At 42.5% G+C, this 17,612-nt stretch overlaps 1 protein-coding gene across 1 annotated transcript in view; it reads left to right on the top strand.

Moving 5' to 3' along the window:
• Positions 1-11,122, top strand: part of PDZD7 (PDZ domain containing 7) — a 90,458-nt gene extending 79,336 nt beyond the window's left edge. The window contains exons 14-16 of the mRNA XM_040361907.1: positions 2,321-2,935; positions 5,422-5,522; positions 10,194-11,122. Coding sequence (XP_040217841.1) covers positions 2,321-2,935; positions 5,422-5,522; positions 10,194-10,346 — 869 coding nt within the window. The 3' untranslated portion in view covers positions 10,347-11,122. The remainder of the gene's footprint in view (positions 1-2,320; positions 2,936-5,421; positions 5,523-10,193) is intronic.
• The last annotated feature ends 6,490 nt before the right edge of the window (positions 11,123-17,612 follow it).

The following is a 17,612-nucleotide window of genomic DNA, read 5'->3' as shown; positions in this document are numbered from 1 at the left end:
TAAAGGGATTGTAAAGGTACAATTTTTTTTTTCCTAAATAGCTTTGTTTACCTTAGTGCAGTCCTCCTTCACTTACCTCATCCTTCCATTTTGTGTTTAAATGTCCTTATTTCTTCTGAGAAATCCTCACTTCCTGTTCTTCTGTCTGTAACTCCACACAGTAATGCAAGGCTTTCTCCCTGGTGTGGAGTGTCGTGCTCGCCCCCTCCCTTGGACTACAGGAGAGAGTCAGGATGCTCTCTACGTTGCAGATAGAGGAAGGAGCTGGGTGTAAGGGGACAACACTCCACACCAGGGAGAAAGCCTTGCATTACTGTGTGGAGTTACAGACAGAAGAACATGTGAGGATTTCTCAGAAGAAAAAAGGACATTTAAAAGCAAAATCGAAGGATGAGGCAAGTGAAGGAGGACTGCACTAAGGTAAAGGAAGCTATTTAGAAAAAATAAAATTGTACCTTTACAACCACTTTAATGTGAAAAAACACCTTGCACTCTCGGGGCCCCCCCCCCCCATTTTACTTACCTGAAGAATCAAAACTCCTTAGGCGCGATCCCGCGATTGTTTCCCCCAGCTTGAGGCGGCTCTTCATTGGAGATTGATAGCAGCGCAGCCATTAGCTCCCGCTGCTTTCAATCAAATTAATGACGTGGCACACCAGGGGGCGGGGTCGAGTGATACAGTTGGCAGCTATATCATGGAAGCGCGCCCACAAGCTAAATCCCTTGGGAGAACGCTTCCCAGAAGGGTGTTAGCTGTTGTGGGGAGGAGCCGAGACAACTGCCGAGGGACCTTAGAAGACGAACATCAGGGCCACTATGTGCAAAACTAACTGCACAGTGGAAGGAAGTATGGTATATTTGTTATTTAAAAAAACAAATAAAAAAAAAAATTTTACAACCCCTTTAATCCAATAAAAAAAATGCTGGAAACATCACTGGATAAAAAACACTGGTAATAGCTTTTTGTAGTAGTGTTTTAGCAGCGTTTAGGAGAATTAGCATTTTATTAGCATTTTTGCAGTAAAAGTAACCAAGCTAAAAAAAACGCTATTAGTAGAGTTTAGGATGGTTTTCTGCTTGAAAAAACGCTCTAGTAAACACTACAAAAACAGAATTTTTTGAGCTTCGATGTCTAGGAGCAAAAAACAATTAATAGCCTAAACTAGTGTGCATGGACACATAAGATAACCCTATTTAGCTTCTGGGAGCAGAAAAAATGCTAATAACAGCTTCTAGGAGCCTAAGAAAACGCTAGTGTGCATGGATTCTTAAGCCGCGTACACGCGACCATTTTTCATGCCATGGAAAAAAACTATGTTTTCTCGACGTGATTCCTCTCAAGCATGCCTTGCATACACACGATCGTGATAAAAAATGCTCGAGCAAAGCGCGGTGACGTACAACACGTACGACGGCACTATAAAGGAGAAGTTCCATTCGAATGGCGCCACCCTTTGGGCTGATTATGCTAATTTCCCATCTCATAACTTGCTTCTGAGCATGCACGTTTTTTCCCCCGTCGTTAAAGCGTACACACGACCGTTTTTCACAACGTGAAAAACGAAGAGAAAAAAATAGAGCATGTTCTAAATTTTTAATGCCCATGTTTCTCGTCGAGAAAAATGGTCGAGCCTACACACGACCGTTTTTAACAACCAAATAAAAAAATTGCATTTTTCTCGTCATGAAAACGGTAGTGTGTACGCGCCATTAGTGGTGTAATAAGTGAAAAATTTACCCGGAAATAACAGAGATGAGTAGTACTAAAAAATAAATAAAAAACATGTTTAGGTTTTCGATGCATTTATGTTTTGGGGGCCAAAATTTGTAGCTATTTGTTTTTGTGGTTTTTGTTGGGGGGGGGGGGGGGGGGGGTCTTAAAGTTTATGTCCAGCCAAAACTTTTTTTGTATGTAATGGATAGAGTCATAACAGATTGGATAAACCCTTCGATTTGTATTGTTGATCAGTACAGCTTAACCTCTTGCTGCCCATGTAATGCATATGTGCAGCGGCAAAGGAGGTGGGCTTTAACGCCCACATGCCGCACATGTGTGTGCATGGATGGCATATCTTTCTGTGCTGAGAGCGCACTCAATACAAACTCCCAGTTCAGTGACCTAGCTGCCTAAGACAGCTCTTGGTCCATACTAATGATCAGGAGTCAATGGGACCCTGATCATGTGACCACTGTGACGGCCTATCACAGTGGTCACATGATTTCCAATCCTTCCTGCCCACCAAGCTTACTGGGCAGGAAGGGGTTACAGTGAGACTTTACAATGCCTGTTTATAGATATTTTTTTTCTTCTTTTAATTAGATCATAGAGGAGCTTTTCAACTTAAACCAGTAGATGATGTGAACGACAGCAAGTCGCTTCCTGGGGAAATGGAGAGGCTACAAGTCTCAGATCCAAATGATGTCAAACCAACATATCCTAAAAACTTTACCCCACTTGAAGATGTGCCAGTCGATTCCTTTGATGCCCAAAATACTACAGTGAAGAAGTCTTCCTCTCGGCCACAACGGCCAAACTGGCTCCTTACTGAACCCATAAAGAGGTCCTCCATGCTCAATGATGGCGCCTCATTGGGAACCAGTGACAACAAATCTTTGCCTACAAGAAGTAAAAAGGACCAACAAGCTAATAGTGAGGATTCTCGAGTGCCTAGAACTACTCGCAGTAGATCTAAAGAAAAAAAGAATGAGGCTTATTCAGTCATAAGCAAGGCTAAGAAATCCAGGCCAATCTTGTCTCAGATCTTCGGAGGGGTCTCTCTGAATCCATCCAACTTTGACATCAAGCTAAGGCCTATACGATCAGACAGCAATCACCTAGAACCGGAGCGGGTTTCACAGAATGGCTTTAGAGATGACAAAGAGGAGGAGTATGAGATGCTGACTGTGACAATCTCAAAAACCAAACAGTCTTTAGGTGAGCTGAAGAACAACCATTGCAAACAATACTGTGTTCTGATTGCTGTATGTGTTTAAAATGTGTACTTTTTGGTTTTAAACAAAATGTCTTACATTTAGAACCTCTGTCAACTTTCAGTTTCTTGGGGGGGGGGGGGGTTGTGCCCCTGGTATAGGATTCTTCCTCACTTCCTGTTTATCAGGAAGTGAGCAAAAATCTCCCTACTTCCTGTTTTGAAGGGATTCCTTACAAAGTGAGAGAAGACGTGGGCAACAATAAAACACATTTACTAGTAGCGTGAGAAAGGTGAAGATTCTCTGTCAGGGTTGTATTGTTATCTGTGTCTGTATCTCCTAGAGGGAGATGTCTATTTTTTTTGTGGGGGTTACCTTATTTTTAGTGGGAATTCCTGTTCCACTTCCTGCTTCCTTTTTTGGGCCCCCTAGGCGACTCCTCCTCTCGCCCTAGGCAGTCCCTCCCTGCCAGCAATCTTCTGGGACACAACTCAGGTCCCAGAAGATCGGCTGGCCAATAGAAGAGTGCAGCGTGACTCGCGCATGCGCAGTGTGCGCCCGGCCGTGAAGCTGTCACAGCCGGGTGCCCACAGTTACAAAGATGGCGCAGAGGAGAGGAGGGGGAGAGGAGCAAGCCTTCAGGCGGCTGCATCGCTGGACAATGGGGCAGGTAAGTGTCGATTTATTAAAAAGTCAGAAGCTGGGTTTTTTGTAGCTGCTGACTTTTAATAAACTAAAAAATGGGTGGAACTCCTCCGCTTTAAGCAACAGCACAAGGACTCATGCACACTGCAGCTCAAAGGAGTTTAACCACTTGCCGACCGCCGCACGCCTATTTACGCCGACAGAATGTAAGGGCAGGCAGATTGGCGTACAGATACGTCCATTTGAATCTGCCGCCCAGCAGGCGATCGCGCCGCATGCCTCTCGAGTGCAGCCGTGGGTCCCGGAAACTCGATGTTCCCGGGAGTCCCGCGATTGCGGTCGACAAGAGCAGAACGGGGGAATGCCTTTGTAAACAAGTCATTCCTCTATTCTGCCTAGTGACACTGTCACTGATGACCGTTCCCCGTGATCAGGAACGGTCATCAGTAACGTGTGACGTGTCATGTGTAGCCACGCCACCTAACATGTCGCAGTCACAATAAAAATCGCTGATTGTCGTCATAACTAGTAAAAAAAAAATATTAATAAAAATGCCATAAAACAGTCCCCTGTTTTGTAGAAGCTATAACTTTTGCGCAAACCAAACGCTTATTGCGATTTTTTTTTCCAGAAATATGTAGAAGAGTTTTTTCAATTGTCGCACTTTTTTGTTTATAGCGCAAAAAATTTAAGTCGTAGAGGTGATCAAATACCACCAAAAGAAAGCTTTATTTGTGGGGAAGAAAAGGACGCCAATTTTGTTTGGGAGCCACGTCGCAAGGCTGCACAATTGTCCGTTGCCCCAAAACGTTCAAAAACTCATGAAAACAGGCAAAAAAGTTCAATAAAAACGTGAGAAAGAGCACAAAAAAAAGAACAAGCTTCTTCAAGCTCTTATAGGCAGAAATAAAAGCTCAAAAGCAGCTTTTTTTTTTGAGCAGCAGTGTGCATGAGCCCCAATAGTCAGTGGTGCAAGGAAACTCATAGCAACTGGTCAGGAATAGGGGGTTAGTACATGTCATCAACTAACACAAAGGGCCAGATTCAGAGAGATCGGCGCATCTTTAGATAGGCGTAGCGCATCTCATATGCGCTACGCCGTCGTATCTTTGAGAGGCAAGTACAACATTCACAAAGCACTTGCTCCCATATGTACGACGGCGTAACGTAAATGGGCCGGCGTAAGCCCGCCTAATTCAAAGTAGCAAGGCAGTGGGCGTGTTGTATTATAATTAACCGTGACCCCATGTAAATGAATGGCGCATGCGCGCGCATGCTCAGAATCACGTCGCAAATACTCCCTAATATACGTCGGCTCAATGCTTTTGACGTGAACGTAACCTACGCCCAGCCCCATTCATGTACGACTTACGCAAACAACGTAATATACCACGCTGTTCCCGCGCCCATACCTTAACATGACTTACCCCTGCTTTATGAGTGGTAAAGTTATGCCGGACGTACGCCTTACGCAAACGGCGTAGCTTACTGCGACGAGCGCAAGTACGTTTGTGAATCGGCATATGTAGCTCATTTACATATTTGGCGCGTAAATCTACGGAAGCGCCCCTAGCGGCCAGCGTAAATATGCACCCAAGATACGACGGCGTAGGAGACCTACGTCGGCCATATCTTGGCAAAATTCAGGCGTATCTTGTTTCCTGAATACAGCGCATAGATACGACGGCGCTTTCTTGAACTTACGCCGTGTATCAATAGATACGTCCGCGCAAGTCGTCTGTGAATCCGGCCCAAAGTCAGCAATTATTTACACATCTGGCAAGTCAGCGATAAAGCATTCATCCACCTTTGAAGTTATTTTCCGCATGCTCCAATTTATTTCAGGAATCAGCATATCTGGAGGAATTGAATCCAAAATACAACCAATGGTGAAAATTGAAAAGATCTTTCCCGGAGGAGCAGCCTTTCTTAGCGGCGAACTCCAGGTATTATTTCTGTCTTGACCCTTAAAAAAAATTGAACATTGCACCCAAGCAGATATTGGCTTTTATTGCATAACAATTGACTACAACAATATTGATTTTTCCATTGACTAAGTACAGATTGTCCCACACCCAAAGCTCTGGCAGTGATCTTTACACTAGAACTAAGCAGTCGTCATTGGTCAGTGGTAAATATATAGTTCTATAAGTGCCTGGAAGTAAGTGCTTAGTTCCAACATGGACATCACTACCAGTGCCAGTGGCATGGGTCCAGTGGTCATCTAAGTCAGTGTTTCTCAACTCCTCACAGCTCTTTGCAAACTAAAACAGGACAGTACAGTTCAATACAAGACAAGACAAGATGGTTAGGAGGGTCCAGGGCTGCTATCAGGAATTTTGGGACCCCTTACACAGCTTACAGCTTCAGGCCCACTGGAGCAGAGAACCAGGGGGGGTGCTGCCGCCGCAAATTCAGGAGCGGGGGGGGTGTCGCAAGTTGAGAATTGAGGATTGGGGGGCTGCCGCGAATCGAGAAGCTGGGGGGGGGGGGGGCGCCACAAGTCTAGAAGCTGGGGGGGCTGCCGCCGCTAATTAAGGTGGGGGGGTTAGGAGACCACCGGGCCCCTTAGAGCTCAGGGGGGGCTTTGGGTGCTGACGAAAAAAAAAAAGGGGGATGTCATTCGGGCCCCTTACAGGTGTACTGCCTGTACCCCTCTGATGGCGGCCCTGGGAGGGTGCTGCTGGCAAGAGCCACCAGTGTTCACAAGCATTAATTTGCATTGAATGTATGTATAAATTGTTTGCAAAGTCAATAAAAATGGTTGAGTTATAATTTGCTGCCATGATGCAGAGGACAAAATATACGGTATACTGTATAATGTTGTATACCTAATAACATGGAAGTGGAAGGTGCTTTTAAGTGTGCATGTCTGCCTTGGAATTATACAGCAATTGTTGGCTGTTGGTTCAATCTGTCCAGTCTGCAGATTAACCACCTAAGACCCGGACCAATATGCAGGTTAAGGACCTTGCCCCTTTTTGCGATTCGGCACTGCGTCGCTTTAACTGACAATTGCGCGGTCGTGCGACGTAGCTCCCATACAAAATTGGCGTCCTTTTTTCCCCACAAATAGAGCTTTCTTTTGGTGGTATTTGATCACCTCTGCAGTTTTTATTTTTTGCGCTATAAACAAAAATAGAGTGATCATTTTGAAAAAAATTCTATATTTTTTACTTTTTGCTATAATAAATATCCCCAAAAAAGATAAAAAAATATTTACTCAGTTTCAGCCAATACGTATTCTTCTACCTATTTTTGGTAAAAAAAAAATCGCAAGCAGCGTTTAAGGATTGGTTTGCGCAAAATGTATAGCGTTTATAAAATAGGGGATAGTTTTATGGCATTTTTATTAATAATTATTTTTTTTACTACTAAAGGCGGCGATCAGCGATTTTTTTCGTGACTGCAACATTATGGCGGACACATCGGACAATTTTGAAACATTTTTGGGACCATTGTCATTTTCACAGCAAAAAGTGCTAAAAAAATGCATTGTTTACTGTGAAAATGACAATTGCAGTTTAGGAGTTAACCACTAGGGGGCGCTGTAGGGGTTAAGTGTGACCTCGTGTGTGTTTCTAACTGTAGGGGGGTGGGGGTGGGGCTGGACATGTGATGTCATTGATCGTCTTTCCCTATATCAGGAAACAGACGATCAATGACAGTGCCACTGTGAATAACGGGGAAGGTGTAATTACACGCACCTCTCCCCGTTCTTCATCTCCTGTGACCGATCGCGGGACACCGGCCGCGATCGGGTCCGCGGGTCCCTCGGTCACGGAGCTTCGGACCGCGACCCACGGCTGGGCTCTTAAAGGCGACGTACCTGTATGTGCCTGTGCCCAGCCGTGCCATTCTGCCGACGTATATGTTCAGGAGGCAGTCCTTAAAGCGGTGGTTCACCCTCCTTAACAACAATGCAGCATAAAATCCGGCATAGTAGCGCGAGCTACACTATGCCGGTCTTAATTTTTTTATCCCCGTACTCACGGTTATATCGTACATAGACGATTCCGTCTGCCGCGGGGAATGGGCGTTCCAAGCAAGAGGGAGGGTGATTGACGGCCGGCTCTGGCACGTCACGCTCCCCGAAGACAGCCGGAGTAGGTCTCGGCTCTTCACGGCGCCTGCGCACAGGCTATGCGCAGGCGCCGTGAAGAGCCAAGCCTATTTCGGCTATTTCCGGAGAAGCGCGACGTGCCACGGCCGGCCGTCAATCACCTTCCCTGTCCATAGGAACGCCCATTTCCCGGAATCTTCTATGTACGCTATAACAGTGAGTACGGGGGAAAAAAAATTAAGACCGGCATAGTGTAGCTCGCGCTTTTTTTTTTTATATAGGGTGAACCCCCGCTTTAAGTGGTTAAGGTGCAAACCAACACTGACTGTATAGGTATGCCATAAATAAGTAACAATTGACACTGAGAGGTAGCAGAAAAATTATATTGAATATAGCAGGGCATTTTACCACTTACCACCAATTTAGGGGTTACTTTAAAGTATATACAGTTGTGCTCATAAGTTTACATACCCTGGCAGAATTTATGATTTCTTTTCCATTTTTCAGAGAACATGAACGATAACACAAAAACATTTCTTTCACTCATGGTTGGTGTTTGGCAGAAGCCATTTATTATCAATCAACTGTGTTTACTCTTTTTAAATCATAATGGCAACAGGAACTACCCAAATGACCCTGATCAGAAGTTTACATACCCTGGTTATTTTGGCCTGATAACATGCACACAAGTTGACACAAAGGGGTTTGAATGGCTATTAAAGGTAACCAACCTCACCTGTGATCTGTTTTCTTGTAATTAGTGTGTGTGTATAAAAGGTCAATAAGTTTCTAGACTCCTGACAGACCCTTGCATCTTTCATCCAGTGCTGCACTGACGTTTCTGGATTCTGAATCATGGAAAAAGCAAACGAATTGTCAAAGGATCTGCGGGAAAAGGTAGTTGAACTGTATAAACCAGGAAAGTAATATAAAAAGATATCCAAGGAATTGAGAATGCCAATCAGCAGTGTTCAAACTCTAATGAAGAAGTGGAAACTGAAGGGTTCTGTTGAAACCACAGTCAGGTAGACCAACTAAAACGTCAGCCACAACTGCCAGGAAAATTGTTTGGGATGCAAAGAAAAACCCACAAATAACTTCAAATCAAATACAGGATTCTCTAAGAATGTGGTGTGGCTGTTTCAAGATGCACTTGAAGAAAGATGGGCTGCATGGTCGAGTCGCCAGAAGAAAATCATTAATACGCAAATGCCACACAGTATCCCACTTACAATACGCCGAACAGCACAGAAACAAGCCTCAAACCTTCTGCCACAAAGTCATTTGGAGTGATAAGACCAAAATTTTGCTTTTTGGCCACAACCATAAAAGCTACATTTGGAGAGTCAACAAGGCCTATGATGAAAGGTACACCATTCCTACTGTGAAACATGGAGGTGGATTGCTGATGTTTTAGGGATGTGTGAGCTAGAAAGGCAAAGGAAATGTTGTCAAAATTGATGGCAAGATGAATGCAGTATGTTATCAAAAAATACTGGAGGAACATTTGCATTCATCAGTCAGGAAGCTGCGCATGGGATGTACTTGGACATTCCAAAATGACAATGATCCAAAACACGAGGCCAAGTCGATCTGTCATTGGCTACAGCAGAATAAAGTGAAGGTTCTGGAGTGGCCATCTCAGTCTCCTGACCTCAATATCATTGAGCCACTCTGGGGAGATCTCAAACGTGCAGTTCATGCAAGACCGCCCAAGAAGTTACAGGAACTGGAGGCTTTTTTCCAAGAGGAATGAACAGCTTTACCATCTGAGAAGATAAAAGAGCCTCATCCACAAATACCTCAAAAGACTTCAAGCTGTCATTGATGTTAAATACACAGTATTAAGAACTGGGGTGTGTAAACTTTTGATCAGGGTAATTTGGGTAGTTTTTGTTGCCATTATGATCTAAAAAGAGTAAACCCAGTGGATTGATAATAAATGGCTTCAGCTAAACACTAACCATGAGTGAAAGAAAAGTTTTTGTGTTATCATTCATATTCTCTGAAAAATGGCCAATAAATTATAAATTCTGACATTGTATGTAAACTTATGAGCACAAATGTATAAAGTAACACTTGTGATCAAGTTACATCCCACCTTTAACGCTATAGATGCGACTCCGCCGACAAAGGCATCTTTATGGTCCAAGTCTCTCTATTCTCACCCCCTTGCTTCCCTAATTTTTCCCTTAACCACCTCTACTCCTCCTCCTCCTCTCTGCTGTTCCTTTCTCTCTTATGCCTTTTGAGGTATTGATTATAAACTGTAGACATACTGTACTTACAAAGTATGTATGCTAGCTATTGTCTATATACTGTATATAGTCAAATAGAACGTATAGCTGAACTGTATGCTTTATATGTAGTTATCTAAATAGATTCATTGTCACTCCACTCTTCTTTTTTCCTGGAATTGTGTATGCACTGCAAACATGGACATAGTGTACACTTACCTGTATAGTGTAAGTGCTAAACCTACCTTTTGTATTTCAAATTCAATAAACTTTACCCTTTAAAAAAAAAGTACCAAGACCATTTTGTTTTTATATAGGCCGGCTATGAGCTTGTCTCTGTGGACGGGGAAACCGTGCAGAACGTAACACACCAGCGGGCAGTGGACGTCATTCGTCAGTCCTACAGCAACAAACAGAAGGAGCCAATGGAGCTTGTTGTTAAAATTCCAAAGAAAAGCGAGAAACAATAACGTCGTACTTTTCATACTGCTCTGTCACGTGCACTCAAAACTTCCAGGAATGTAAGAATGGCGACTTACCAATTATTCAGTCCACTCCTGATATCAGTGCTGTATGTTATCACTGCAAGTGCCTAATGAAACTCTCTGTCTTCCTCGTGCTTCCTGGCAGTCTGAACTAAGCTACGCTTGATCACATGTATATAGAACACACCAGAAGAAAGCCCATGCTTTTATTTTTGTTACCCATGTACATAATGCAATGTTCTTTTTTTAGACTGTAACAATAAAGTTTTTATTGCACTAAAATACAATTATGTGACTTCCTCTCAACCAGGATTGAGCATAAAAATTCAAAATGAGTAGTTGAACGAAAATTGTTTATCTTAAATAATTATGCATTTTCCATGGACCAAATTTTACAGATTTAAAGGGACACTGTCACCTTGTCCATTGAGGACAAAAGTTGCAATGTCTTTATAAAGATCCCACCCTGAACCCCTAATACAAACCTTGATGGTGCTCCTTTGCTGCTCCTGCCACCATCACAGTTGGCACTATAGTGGCTGTTACAGTGCTGGCTGCAGTTAGAAGATAGGGGGAGCAATGACACCACTCCCTTGATCATGTGACAATGCTCAGGTATAGTGATTGGCTGCTAATGTCAAGCACTGTAACTTGGAAGGAAGTCACATGCTCTCCTATACTCAAAGGCATTGGGTGTTGTCAGTGGCTGTGATGGACACTCGAACGGTGATGGAGTGTTGGTTGAGTGAGTATAAATTAGACATGTGCACTCTGAAATATTTTGTTTCAGAATTTAGTTTTCGTCTGAAAAATAAATGTATTTAGTTACTCCTGAAATTCGTTTTTATTTATTTAGTTTCGTTAAAAAATGCATTCGTCCGTAAATCCAAATTAATTAAGGTTGAATCTGTCATTGAAGGCTTATGGTGTCTGTCGAATGTTCCAAGAAGATTCGACGGAGCAGCTAAACTGTACAACGCCGCAATCGTACATTTCCAGTCAAATGTTTCGCCTACAAGCTATAGAAAAAATTCTAATGTTGTATGACACTAGTAATAATTATATTTATAGATTATTGTAAACATGGGGGGAACCAATGCGCAAAACCAAACTAACCCAAGGGCATATGAAAATAAAATAAATAAATTAAGATGAAAAGCAGCAGCCACTACCAATAAAAGTGCTCACACACCAATTAGCATATGTAGATGGGGGGGTGTAGTGGCGCTTGCAAGCAAATGACTAAATAATAACAAGAAATCATTAAAGCGGATCTCCCACGCCAAATCGTTTTTTTTTTAATTGGCTATTTCAATGTGTAATAGCACTGCTGTGCTAAACTCACGTTTCTGGTGTCCGACTGCCGCACCGCTGTAAATCCGTCCAGAATAAATACTTATATTCCTTGTTTCCTCCCGTCGCCATCTTTGCTTAGGGCGTTCGATTCCCACAAGCAGGCACTTCCTATTTGCGGTGGATGCTGTCCCAGCATCCACCGCTCGATCTCGTATGTAATGAAAAGTTCCCGCCCCGTTGTGATGATAGTGAGAAGTTTAAAACGCCCGCCCCTTCCTCTGTTTACATCCACGTCACGAAGTCGAGCGATGTTTGGTAACAGAGCGGAATGTTATAATTACGGAGCTCCGACACTGGCTCCCAGCAGACACAGCGCGGCACAGGAAACTGAAGAAAACCCGTCGAAAACCCGAGGGGGGGCAGACCGGAAGGCAGGCTGATTAATAAGGTACACGATTAATAAATTAAATGAAAATAGCCGATTCATCATTATTTTGGAGAAGTAGGAATATGGAGCTGTAGTCGAATTGAGGGTGGAGATCCGCTTTAAGCACAGCGACGTGTGATAATAGACCAGTAAATCCAATAAATTATGTTCCACTCCTAATTCCTCCAAGACACCTCACACATCAAAAACTATGATGTGAAGGATGGAGATTGTGAAAATTGATGAAAATAATGAAATCCAACAGTTATGACTCAAACAACAATTTAGGTCATAAAAATAAAAATTAAATGTGAAACAATTATATCAACAGGTGATATAAAAATAAATGCATAACACCAATTAAGACCAATTAAGACTAAAAATGGTGTAAGTGATGCTGAATAAGAAATAATTAAAGTGCAAAACAGACTGTATAAAAGTGCACCTAAAATTGTGCCAGTGAATATAAAAATAATGTTCAGGCAAATAATAGTGTTCAAGAAAAACTCAGTGCTTAAAAGTGGAAAATAAATATGATAGATAAGTTCATATGGTGATTGATGAAATAATTTCCAAAAAGTGCAATAGTGCTTGATCGATGCTGCAATCCAACGCACGATCCTTCCGTGTAACAGTGCAGATCAAATTTAAGGAAATACTAGCCTCTCACCTCAGGGAAGGCTATTCAAGCCTAAATGTAGTATAATGGAGACCAGCAGGTAGAGCTATGGATCCAGGACAGCCCAGCTTATTTCCAACACCCGTCCACAGACCATCCAGACCACTCTCAACAAAAGCAAAAAGCAAACTCCATGGTGTAGTATATACGGATACGGTTTAATAAACAAAAAGTATCACTCACAGTTAAAATCTCTGTAAACAGCAGATGGTTACAGGAAGCAAGTAACAAACAGCAGATCTCCGCTCTCGGCCGCGAGCAGAGATGACCTCACCGACGGCACTTCTCTATCCCCTGACGCGTTGCGTGGCTGCTCGACGCCACTTAATCATAGTTATCTTAATCATACCTATGATTAAGTGGCGTCGAGCAGCCACGCAACGCGTCAGGGGATAGAGAAGTGCCGTCGGTGACGTCATCTCCGCTCGCGGCCGAGAGCGGAGATCTGCTGTTTGTTACTTCGCTTCCTGTAACCATCTGCTGTTTACAGAGATTTTAACTGTGAGTGATACTTTTTGTTTATTAAACTGTATCCGTATATACTACACCATGGAGTTTGCTTTTTGCTTTTGTTGAGAGTGGTCTGGATGGTCTGTGGATGGGTGTTGGAAATAAGCTGGGCTGTCCTGGATCCATAGCTCTACCTGCTGGTCTCCATTATACTACATTTAGGCTTGAAAAGCCTTCCCTGAGGTGAGAGGCTAGTATTTCCTTAAATTTGATCTGCACTGCTACACGGAAGGATCGTGCGTTGGATTGCAGCATCGATCAAGCACTATTGCACTTTTTGGAAATTATTTCATCAAGCACATATGAACTTATCTATCATATTTATTTTCCACTTTTAAGCACAGAGTTTTTCTTGAACACTATTATTTGCCTGAACATTATTTTTATATTCACTGGCACAATTTTAGGTGCACTTTTATACAGTCTGTTTTGCACTTTTTTGGATTATTTAATATTCAGCATCACTTACACCATTTTTAGTCTTAATTGGTCTTAATTGGTGTTATGCATTTATTTTTATATCACCTGTTGATATAATTGTTTCACATTTAATTTTTATTTTTATGACCTAAATTGTTGTTTGAGTCATAACTGTTGGATTTCATTATTTTCATCAATTTTCACAATCTCCATCCTTCACATCATAGTTTTTGATGTGTGAGGTGTCTTGGAGGAATTAGGAGTGGAACATAATTTATTGGATTTACTGGTCTATTATCACACGTCGCTGTGCTTAATGATTTCTTGTTATTATTTAGTCATTTACTTGCAAGCGCCACTACACCCCCCCATCTACATTTATAGATTATTATTACTAGTCAACCAACATTCAAATTCTTCTATAGCCTATGGGCCGAGCATTTTACCAGAAATGTACGATTGCGGCGTCGTAAAGTTTAGTTGCGTGTCGAATCTTCTTAGAACTTTCGTCAGACACCATAAGCCTTCAATGACAGATTCAACATTTGTATGTTTTTCTCTGCTTCGTCGAATCTTCGTCGTTCATGTCAAATGGTCTACCCCAACACTGTCTCTATAATGTGGAATCTTTCCACTCTATGTAGAACAATCTTGGACTAATAGAGTTAGGTTAGGCACATTCGACCACAGGTTCGATAGACACAGATTGCTTTTGTCAGCGTCATGTTGAATCTCCTATCTATATCGAACTGTTGTAGCAACGAAAACGTAAATAAAGCATTTTTTTGGGTCGGATCTTTCGGATTCTGAGCGTTCGTTTTCGTTTGTTAAAGCAATAAACGAAAATACCCGAAATTCGGACGAAAACTAATGCACATGTCTAATAAGTATACAATCAACAGCAACTTTATTAGGTACACCTTGCTAGTACCGGGTTGGACTCCCTTTTGCCTTCAGAACTGCCTTAATTCTTCATGGAATAGATTCGACAAGGTGTTGGAAACATTCCTCAGAGATTTTGGTCCATAGTGACATGATAACATCACACAGTTGCTGCTGATTTGTCGGCTGCACATCCATGATGCGAATCTCCCATTCCACCACATACCAAAGGTCCTCTAGTGGATTGAGATCTGGTGACTGTGGAGGCCATTGGAGTACAGAGACCTCATTGTCATGTTCAAGAAACCAGTGGTGAGATGATTTGAGCTTTGTGACATGGTGCATTATCTTGCTGGAAGGAGCCATCAGAAGATGGGTACACTGTAGTTATAAAGGGATGGACATGGTCAGCAACAATACTCAGGTAGGCCGTGCCATTTAATCAATGCTCAATTGGTGTTAAGGGGCCCAATGTGTGCCAAGAAAATATCCCCCACACCATTACACCACCACCAGCCTGAATTGTTGATACAAGGCAGGATGGATCCATGCTTTCATGGTTTTAATGCCAAATTCTAACCCTACCATCTGAATGTCGCAGAGGAAATCAAAACTCATCAGACCAGGCAACGATTTTTCAATCTTGTATTGTCCATTTTTGGTGAGCCTATGTGAATTGTAGCCTCATTTTCCTGTTCTTAGCTGACAGGAGTGTGGTTTTCCGCTGCTGTAACCCATCTGCTTCAAGGTTCGATGTGTTGTGTGTTCAGAGAAGGTATTCTGCATACCTTGGATGTAAACAAGTGGGTTTTCATCTTGCACCAACAACCATGTACACGTTCAAAGTCACTTAAAGCCCCTTTCTTCCCCATTCTGATGCTCAGTTTGAACTTCAGCAAGTTGTCTTCACCATGTCTAGATGCATTGAGTTGCTGCCATGTGATTGGCTAATTAGCAATTTGTATTACCCAAGCAGTTGAACAGATTTACCTAATAAAGAGGCCGTGAATGTATAAGTGAGGGGACCTTTCAAAGGCCCCATCACTTTGCCCTGAATAAGCAAGATGAATGTCCAAGTACTTGCAATGCATATCACCCTTTTTATCTGTCATATATTTATTAACATATTTCATTTACAGATGTTTCAGTCTCCATCATTGTTTTGTTGAAACATGCGGTACCGTGCACTTTTTACAAGTACTATATATACTGTACTGTGAAGGGAAACTGTGTTGGTTTTGGGTCAGTTTTATATGTTTTTAAAACCGATTTTTAAAATCTTATTTTTAATATGTGTATATTAGATGTGCCTTCTAAATAAACAGTTAATATAAGTAAGACAAGTATTAAAGAGGACTATTGGTATTCTAAAGAGAGAGCACAGGTGATATTTGTCTCTCTTTCTCCAATTGAAACCTCCCGACTGAGCAGATTGGAAATAGCAGTAGTAAGGGGAGGAGTCACTGCTCCGACTCCTTTTTGTCTTTAAATTTTAGCAAAAACACAAGCTTATTTCAGGAAAGCAGAAAATAGAAAAAAAATGCTAATATAGCGCCAGCCACTGGCTTCATATGAAAATATAAACATTTTTAGTCTTGGCCATGGCTTTTTTTCAGGGGGAACTTGGTGGAACTCAGTTCCACCACCTCTGGCTCAGACCCTTTGGTGCCTGCTCATCACAATCACTTGTAAACACGAAAGTCTGGTTTTTGTGTTTACAAGTGACAGCTCTGCACTCTGTAATGCAATCCTGGTATTTAATGCCCCTTTAAGATCCTCTTACTTTTCGTGAAATTTGACAACACCCACTATTTGATGTGATTTGGTGGGTGTGATTAGGGGGAGGGGTTTTGTGGGGTCGTTAAGTTCCAGCACCTATTGTTTGAGAAAAAAAGCCCTGGTCTTGGCCATAATAAAGAATATTAAAAACACCTCCACAGTTTCACACATATGTAGCGCCTTGGCAGCCAGAGGGCAGCTTGTCTGACTGCACCGCTTCATTAGATTTTAGGCTTCTTTCTTCCCACAAATAAATGACCATGTCAGGAAAAACTTGTATAAATAGAACTTGCTATTTGGCACGGCAAACATTCACATTTTTTCCTTTTAGAATAGCAAATCCCCACATTCTATCAGAGTACAAATATAGCACAGCGAAACACAGACAAATTTAGACATCTCAGGGTAGTGTCCCAGGTGAATTCAGCCATTAGAATGGTGTTAATAAATACTGACACCACTGAACACTGTAGAGACCAATAATCACTGCCATTTCGGCAGTGGCGAATAGTTGTGCTAGATTCCTTGTTCAGATCCTGAGAGTGCCTCATACTTATAACATTAGTACACCCAAAACGAATATTGTCTTTGTTGGTAGATGTTGACGAGTTAAAGCAGATTCTTATATAACCTGACTAGGGGGCAGATTCTCATAGAATCGGCGGCGGCGTAGTGTAAGCCATTTACACCACGCCACCGCAACTTACTGGAGCAAGTGCCGTATTCTCCAAGCACTTGCTCCGTAATTTGCGGCGGCGTAGTGTGTATGGCCGCGTAATTCAAAGGGGGCAGCTTGTATTCAAATTAAGCGCACCCCGTGCCGATCGAACTGCGCATGCGCCCAGCGGAAAAATAGCCCAGTGCGCATGCTCCAGCTCACGACGGAAAACGTCAATGACGCCGACGTGAGCTTCATTGACGTAAAGTCGTATTCGCGGACGACTTAGTAAAACAACGTAACCAACGGAAAAAGACGACGCTGACCCGACACCATACTTAACATGGCATACGGCGGACTGGCGTAAGGTTACCCCTCATATAGCAGGGGTAACCTTACGCTTACGGAAACTATGTAAACGACAACGACGTGGCGCAAATTCGTTAGGGAATCGGCGTATCAGGCTCATTTGCATAGTCAAATGAGAACTGAACGTAAACGCCACCTAGCGGCCAGCGTCGAATTACATCTAAGATCCGACGGTGTAAGTGACTTACACCTGTCGGATCTACGCCGTATCTATGCAAAAATGATTCTAGG

Source organism: Rana temporaria, chromosome 8 (assembly GCF_905171775.1).
Source record: "Rana temporaria chromosome 8, aRanTem1.1, whole genome shotgun sequence".
In the NCBI taxonomy this organism is placed as follows: domain Eukaryota; kingdom Metazoa; phylum Chordata; class Amphibia; order Anura; family Ranidae; genus Rana; species Rana temporaria.
Note: the sequence above shows the minus strand (reverse complement) of the source record. Positions and strands in the feature narration are given on the sequence as shown.